The sequence below is a fragment of the Solanum lycopersicum genome, chromosome 10, assembly GCF_036512215.1.
Source record: "Solanum lycopersicum chromosome 10, SLM_r2.1".
Taxonomy (NCBI): domain Eukaryota; kingdom Viridiplantae; phylum Streptophyta; class Magnoliopsida; order Solanales; family Solanaceae; genus Solanum; species Solanum lycopersicum.
Window position 1 is genome coordinate 31,655,276 of NC_090809.1, and position 8,481 is coordinate 31,663,756.

General features: G+C 29.7%; 1 protein-coding gene across 2 annotated transcripts; it reads right to left on the reverse strand.

The window, feature by feature from the left end:
* Window positions 1-461: 461 nt before the first annotated feature.
* On the reverse strand, window positions 462-6,433 carry LOC101253331 (hypothetical protein At1g04090). Of its 2 annotated transcripts, none has more exons than XM_004248776.5 (3): window positions 6,259-6,433; window positions 2,332-2,509; window positions 462-2,260 (listed from the first exon to the last, which is right to left on the reverse strand). In XM_004248776.5, the coding sequence occupies exons 1-3, from the start codon at window positions 6,325-6,327 to the stop codon at window positions 732-734; spliced, it is 1,776 nt and encodes a 591-aa protein (XP_004248824.2). In that variant the 5' UTR covers window positions 6,328-6,433; the 3' UTR covers window positions 462-731. The 2 variants fall into 2 exon arrangements, with proteins under 2 accessions (XP_004248824.2, XP_019071690.2); XM_019216145.3 differs by having other exon boundaries at window positions 2,332-2,386; window positions 6,259-6,428.
* Window positions 6,434-8,481: the final 2,048 nt, after the last annotated feature.

Consider the following 8,481-nt stretch of genomic DNA (forward strand, 5'->3'; position numbering starts at 1 on the left):
TCTATGTGTCCCTATTTAGTCTTTCGTTAGAGTGAAGGGCATATATGCTCTAGTTTTGGACTGCGGGGGAATCAATGTCCCAAGAGTATGATAAAGGTATCTGCACATCATTTATGCTAGTTTGAAGTAGATTTGTCCCTTTTCCCTGTATTTAAGTTATGTTTTAAAGCTTATATTTGCTTGAGTCAGTCAGGCCTAGGATTTGCTTGGGAACAAACAATGATTTTCGACTGTCGACCACGTTTAGGATGTAGTCTCAGGGCGTGACACATTATACATTGGTAGGTATCATATCCAATGTAGTCTCACATAGTGTGATCGATTAGTATGGGAGAGTAGTGTGTACGCAGACTTTACATCTACCTTAGTGATGATGTAAAGAGATTGTTTCTAGTAGATTCCTGTTCAAAACAGAGACAAACTAGAAAAGACATAATGGAAGTAAAATGCACAACCTATAGTAACAAAACAACATATAGTAACATAACAATACAATAATAAAGTTATACTACAAATAAACTACACAAAATAATAGATAGTCACATAAAACGAAATAATAGAGCCTAAAGAATATATACTTAATTTATTATAAGGATACAGAGAGAATATCATAATTTTGAGAAATCTTCACTGTTATTATTTTCTTACCATATTAACTTTTTGTTTTAAGAGAAATGACTAGTAGATAAGAAAAATATTGGGTCAAAGCAAATTTCTGTGGATATCAATGTTCAACCCCTTTCATCACCACTCCACATGTCCTTAAACTTTGGGCCTATTGGTCCTTCCTCGCCCAAAACCTCATTTGGTAGATCTCTCACTATTTTCTCAATAGCTTTCTTCAGTTTGCCAATCATAAATCTTTCTACTTTCCTCAGCTCTTTTGATATATCATAGCTAATTTTTGGACCCCATTCCCTTCCATAATTAAGCCATACTGGCTCCACTATTGTTGATCCCAAGTATTCTGCTGCTGCTACTAAAAAGTTTGTTCCTATGTCCATCAACTTCCCCTTCCCTGTATCATTTCTGATTCCTACATCTCCTCTCCCTTGCAAATTCTTTCCTGGTCCTGGATAAGCAGCGTGTCCATGCAGCGATGAGTACACCACGGGTTTGTTACCGTTTTGAAATTCTAGCTGAGAGGCAGGTACCCAAATCCCTCCACTGTGTTGTGAAAAGTATATGCTTTGTAACTCCCCGTTGAAGTTGCTAATCCTCAATGTAACATGTTCCCAATCACCAACGTGCTCTCCAATTTTCCCCAAGGAAATGGTCATGAATTCGAGTTTAGCCTTTGCAGGTCCATTGAAGGGATAAAATAGCCACACAGCAATATCAGTATGTGTTGCACCAAACATTGGTTTAACGTGTAAGTAGGCTGTGGCACCCTGTAAATCTCCTTTCTTGACATTAGTTTTCGCAGCATCATCAGTCGGGAGGTCCAGCCAGTAAGCACCATCGTTTGAACCATCTTGAGGAAGATTTGAACCTGTGGGATGAATACCTACAGGTGAAGATTCCTGTCCTTTGGTATATAATAATGCTCCATTCTGAAAAAACCAAGTCACTGATGACGGATAGTATTCTTCATCAGGATGAAAGTAAATCACCGGAGAGTATGCTTGAACCAATGTCTTAACTTGGTTCAAATTTGGCATTGCAGATATATCAGATTTAACATTCTTTAAACAAGCTAGTGACTCTGCAGCTCCACTGTTCTGTACCATAAAAGCACCTGTTGGCACTCCTAAGGCTCGCACTCCTCTGTCTCTAGGTCTCAATGAGTACACATTGAAGCCATTGGTGCCCCATATCCAATCATGAATTTCACATGCATCAGTGAGATCATCACGAACACAACGAACTTTATCCAGCGAAGGCTTCTGAGGTGAGGCGGTGACAACATGGCTTATGGCTTTATAACCCTGAGGAGGTATTGGCAACCAGATATAGCCGACACCATCCTGCTTGATGTTCAAGTTGTGACTACTCCATACAAGGGTGTAGTCAGTTGGCATCTTGAGCGTACCTTGTGATGTGTCTCTCCCAGCAAGAGTCCATCCGAAAAGGGGAATATTATTAGGTTGGGTGTACGAACCAAACATAAAGAATCCATTTGGTATATTTGATGGTTCAAAGAATGTAGCTCCAAGATTATCTGGTCCACCTTCATGTGTCGACCAAACTTTAGTTAAGGATGATATTTGAGACACCTGTAATCCTCCAAGATCAATGAATCCACTTGCAAAGCATCCACCTAAAATTAACAAGTGATTCAAATACTAAACATGAAAAAGGATTACAGGAATTGAGAAAGCAGGTACGTACCTGAAGGCCAAGTGGGCAATGGAGAAGGAAAACGAAAGGCATTATCGATGATGTTCTGTGTTGAAGCATTATCAACCAAAAATGTTGCGTTTAAGTTGTCTACTCCCATGGTTGAATTTGAACAACTGATTCTTAAAGCAAGTGCTAACACTAAAATAGTACAAGACATAACCATATCCTGCAATTGAGACAATTTGTACTAGTTTTTGTTGAGTATTTAAGTTAAGTTGTTGGATTACTTAAAGCTAAATATTTAAAATTTTGTACGTCGTATACACTCTTTAAAAGTTGGAAGCATGAAACGGTAACAACAATAAAAACATTATGCTTCTTCCTTTTTTGGACAACAATAGATAATCAATAATATACACTAGCGTGTGGTTATGTCAATAACTTTGTAACAATTCTTTGGTCATACTTACATCATCGATCACCAAGGACGGACCTAGAGTATGTCGAGGGGGTTCACCCGAACTCTCTCGTCAAAAAATTAAGTTGTATATTTAAAGTATTTTAAAGATTTTTTATGATTATATATTAATTTTGAACCTTCTGAATGTTAGATTAGAGGTCGATTTAGTGGTTCAAACCACTATTTTTTTTTTCTAACCCACTTCATGAAAATCCTAAATCCGCCACTGACCATCACTACAACCTTAACTACATGCAAATCCAATTGTTTACTCATTATCTATATACTCTAACTCTACTTTCCTTCTTTCAAATTTAGCTTTACACCAGTCAACTTTTCCAAGTTAAATTGAATAAAAAATAATTTAATATGTTAAATATAAAAGATTGAATTATCTAAAAAATAGTACAAGTTACTATTTTTCTCATGTTAATATGATGAAAATAGATCTTAAAAATGTTAGGTTAAACTTTATATAGTTTAACTCTTGAGAAGCGACTAGGGGATCAAATGGGCGGGTTGGTTTGAAATTAGAGATATTAAAATTAGTTGAAATTGATATTGGGTTGGATCCTGACCCGCTCAAGATTACTTTGGACTCAAATAGGTTGGGCTTAAAAAACAGGTTGAATCTTACCCCGCCCAATTTATCCCGCTTAATGTCAATGATTTTAATAGTCTTCTTTAAGTTTTAAAACCACAATTTGACTTTCAACTCAAGAGAATTTCTTTTTAAAAAAATTACAAATTGATATATCAAGATAAATATTAATTCATACCTTCGATATAGGAAAATACATTACATCAATGCACATAAAGAGTCTTACAACGGGTTGAAATTGGAGATTGAATTGGGTTCAATTGAGAGATCTCTTAAAATGAGTAGATTGAGATTGAACTCAATTCAAATTATCTTAAGCTCATCCCTTAGAGGGTGTTTGAATTGACTCAAAAGTTGGTCAAATCTCATTTTAATTCAGTTTTTGACTTCTAAAATGCTTGATAAATATAAAAAGTAACTTAAAATAAGTCAAAAATGACTTACAACAAGTCACAAAGTGCTTAACTTATAATAAGTCTAAACAAAAGTAGGTTTCCCCTACCTTTTATTTTTTGACTTAAAAGTCATTTAGGTTTGACTTTTATTTTTTACATAAAAACTACTATTGCAAATCAAAGTAGGATCTTAACAATCTCGACAAGTTAGGTGAATTACCTATAATTGGGCTCAATTTTAATACCTCTAGAAGCGACTAATAAAATGGAAGAAATGGAGTATTATTCTCTCCATCTCTTTTATAAAACCCTATATTTGACTTATTCACAACAAATCACTACAAGAAAAGTATGAATTACACGAGATTTTTCTAGGAATTGGTATGAAAATAACTTTTCTGCTAATTTTCATACTAATCCTTAGAAAAATCTTCATGTAATTCATACATTTTTTTGTTGTGAAATTTTCTTTTGAAATTAATGTTAAATCAGTAAAAGAAAATGACTTGCATAAATTAGAGCATACTTAGCATTTCTGCTAAAAACTGCTTATTTGTACAAGCATTTTTTAAAACATAGCTTTTCAAAAAAAACAATTTGTGTTTGACTAATATTTTTCTAAAAATGCTTTTAAGAGTCAAATGACAAAAAAGGACAAGTATCAATGTGTATTTAATATTAAAACTATCTTACAGAGCGAAACTATTTTAAATATCTCATACAAAAACTTTAATTATATTTTTAATTTAATTATTCAAAATATACATATTTAAATTTTCAATCAATAATGTACGTAGATTTATATTGTTATAAAAATATTGAAAAGGAGAATGGTTTTGTCATTTGTTACCTTTTTTTTTTTGTTTTAATCTTAGCTATTATCTCTTTTCTTGTTGTTATACTCTAAAGTTTAAAAAAAATTATAAGAAAATAATTTGTAAATCAAGAAAAGAATTGTTATTTGTTACTATTTGGGAGGGTCTAGTTCTTTAATTGATACTTTTTCTCTTCTTCTTTTTTCCTTTTAATCCTACAAAAATATTGTTATTACTTTTATTTCTAATTCTGAAAAATAATATATTAAAGTATTATATATACAATACAATATACTTATAAATAATTATATAAAGACATAAATAAATTAAAAAACTAATTATATAAAAATTAAAAAATAAAATTCTTGAATGAAAATTAATTAAACTCATGAGACATTATATTAATTAATAAGGAATATATTGATAAATATGTATATATGTAAGGGATATTTTGGTTTATAACGTTATGTTTTTTTTTAAAAAAAAAACATAAATTCTACGCTTCTTCTTCGCCTTAGAAAAACTACTTCTGCTTTTATTTAAAAGCAGTTTTAATAATTTGTCAAACTCTTAATTTTTCAAATATAAGTGTTTTATTTTCGAAAAAAACACTTCTAACTTTTCAACAACAATGTCAAACAGGTTCTAACTCTTTTTTTTTAAAACAAAAATGTTTTTATATACGGAAAAAAATATCTAAGAAGCAACAAAAGAAGTAAGCTGTGCTCATATTTAGTCATTTATCGATATGTAATGGAAAATAAGTATTTTTATGGAAAATAAAATTTTTAATAAAAATATTCTGAGGTAAAATCATGAGTTTTGAACTGTGATAGTATAAACTCCATACAACATTGGTGTTTGATCTGTTGCAGTTAAAGTTGTTGAAAATTGGAGTCTGTGATAGTTCAAATCTCCATAAGCAATTCAGAGAGTTGTTCTATGTTTTGGCCGAGGGATACTTGTTCCAATTTTATTTTCACATTAAGAAAATAGCTAAACATTAAGTTTTAAGACAATAGTTAAATATTGCTCACTCTTTTCAATAATAATAACACTTTATTATTTACTTGCTATACACCTCAAAAAATAACAAAGAAATTACCTCTTAGTTTTCAAATCAAATAAGTACTTGGTATATTGAACAAGTAAATTTGAAGTAAGAGAGAGTCCAATAGAAGGGTTTTTTCCAAATCACTGGAGATGTGGGATTTAAAGTCATAAATTCGCACATATATATTTTAAAATAAAATATGGGTTGTTCTGCCTTTTAGCAGTCAAATATTTAATGGGAAATGCATAACTTATGAAATATTTTAAAAATAAAAATAAAAAGTAAAGGTAAGCGTAAAAAAAATACCACTTATCTGTTACAAGGGCCGGGCATAAACTAAAGATGAGAACAAACTACAGAGACAAAAAGTATAAGCCCATCTATGGTGATTCTCAGCCTGAGCCAGAGGACATGGAATAGAATGGAATCTCCGAAAAAAAAAAGGGTAATTAACATCACTATTTCTTTATTGCATCAATTTTTTTAAAAAAATGAAATTTATATATAAATCATAGTAATTGACAATTTAAATAACATAAGAAAATAAATATGATAAACAATAGACACTTTCAAATTTCAAAATCCAAAAAGATTTTTAGATATATATAGAGTATGAATTAATGTGAAAAGATTGGATGTGTGTTATTTACCTTGAAAAAAAAAAGGTATGCCATGGCCACCGGAGATCTGCCACACAACACAAGAAGAGTGGAACACATTTGCAGGTGAAGTTAAGGAAAAAAGAAGGGTATCTTTTTGGGTGAAGGTTTTGTTACTTGTCATTTTCAGCTTTCCATTTCTATTATTCAAAAAACATCTTATTTCGTCTCCTCTTATTATTATTATAATCTATACGGCTAGTGCCTTTTACTTTTTAACCTCTAACTTTTTCTTTTATCAGTATTATAATCAGCTTTCCATAAGATAGTATATATTATCTTTTTATTGTGGAGATCTAGTGTTCATAATTTTCGTTGAATAAAAAATGTCAATTGTTCTCAATCAATTCACTGTTCACAAATTAAAAGTTAAATTCACTTATTTAGTATATAAGAGTAGTACTCTTTAAGTTGTCAACATGTTTAAGTTCTACCTTGAATTAAACAACACAATTACTTGTGTTTTTACCCCCATATGTTTTAATTTTTGTAAGCCTTTTGATTGGGCTTATGCAAAAAGAATTGAAATTTATAGTCATTTTATGTTATTATGAAATATTATCATTATTTATAAAATAAAGGCATTTCAAATTTAAAAAAATAAATTACGAAGAACGTTCTTGTGGGATAAATTTGATTTTTATATTGTTTAGATGAATGAATTTGAAATTTTCATTTTATTTTATTAAATTGGTAAGAAATTATAAGAGATTATTTCGATAGATAAAAAGTTAGATGCCCTCCTCATAAGCAAAAAAGTTTCTAATTTGATTTCCGCATCAATTATTAAAGTAAATGTCATAGGTTGAGGAGGGTTGGATTTTCAAATAAAGCAAAAGGTTAGTTCATCTAACATCAATAGTTTTACAAATGGTATCCTATGACTTCTTATATTTCTTCTATTTGGATCTTCTGCAGCAATCTGTCCTAATTTAACAGATTATTATACATGATCTCTCATGTATATTTAGTTTTTTTAATACTATTTCAGTGTACATATTTTGCACGTGTGCATTATTTTAATTTAATGTAAAATTATAAAAAGCACAGTATATATTCAAAAGCTATTAACGTTATAGTAAATACAATATTTATTTGACTAATTAAAATGAATGCTACTATATTGTTACACTGATTGAATTTAATATTTTTGAAAGTGTAAATATGATCTATTTCGGTTGATCATTAACAAATATTTGAAGGTTTCCGTGTTACACTCATAAACATGTCCAAAGGCAGAGTTTTGAGGAAGAAGATCACTTCTATAATGATATGTTGGATTATTTTGAGTACTAAAACTACTTCAACCCTGTAAATTTTAAATGAGATTGAACTATTTGTGTAGCTACGATTATTTCTTAAATAATTAATTTTTAGTTAATTATAAATGGGTCAAGTTTGAAAATTATTTAATAAGTTATGTCATATGGCTCATGTGTGAAGACTGAATTTAAGTTAAATGGAGTTTAATATTTGTAAATCATAACTAGGAACAAAAGTAACTTTCGGAAAAGAAGAGTACGGAATACAACAAAATTGGTTCAGGTAAAGGATGCTTATATATACAAAGTTTCAATTATGTGATGAATTCTAGTATCTAGGGGTGATACGTATTAGTATAACTAGTGAATTTGATCGCATTTAGTGAGATTATTTTGTAAAATAAAGTATCAATGAATTTATGCTATAATATTTCAATTAAAATTAACTTGAGAGATAAAAGATGTATAATCATGATAATTATTAATATCAACAATCTAGTTGGATGAAAAAAATAAGAACTTGCAGCTAGATCATTTTTGTATACATAAGATTTTAAATTTCTTTTTAAATGTTTTTTCTTTTAATATAGGTTTAAACAAAATAACACCATTATTATATATGTGCTCAAGGTAGATTTTCATAAAATTTATTATAATTGTGATACAAATAGAATATAAAATGTAAAGAACTGAATGAGAATAAGATATTGTATGTTCTTTGAAGTTCACTCATTCCACAATTTTAATCACAAAAATAAATAAAAAATCTCCACACCAAAACAAGATCCACTAAAATTAGCATGGAATCGTTCAAAAGTTTTTCCCAAACTAAATTTAGGTAGAAAAGAAAATAAATTTTACAAAATATTAAATAAAAAAATAATCGACCTTGATTCATTCAAATTTCAATAGTCATTTTCCTTATGCATGATTTACACAAGAAATTAAGTAA

Coding starts and splice junctions, on each gene's coding strand:
- LOC101253331 (XM_004248776.5), bottom strand. CDS start 6,327: ATGTGTTCCACTCTTCTTGTGTTGTGTGGCAGATCTCCGGTGGCCATG. Junction 2,510..6,258: donor CATACCTTTTTTTTTTCAAG/GTAAATAACACA, acceptor TCTCAATTGCAG/GATATGGTTATGTCTTGTAC. Junction 2,261..2,331: donor ATTGCCCACTTGGCCTTCAG/GTACGTACCTGC, acceptor TGTTAATTTTAG/GTGGATGCTTTGCAAGTGGA.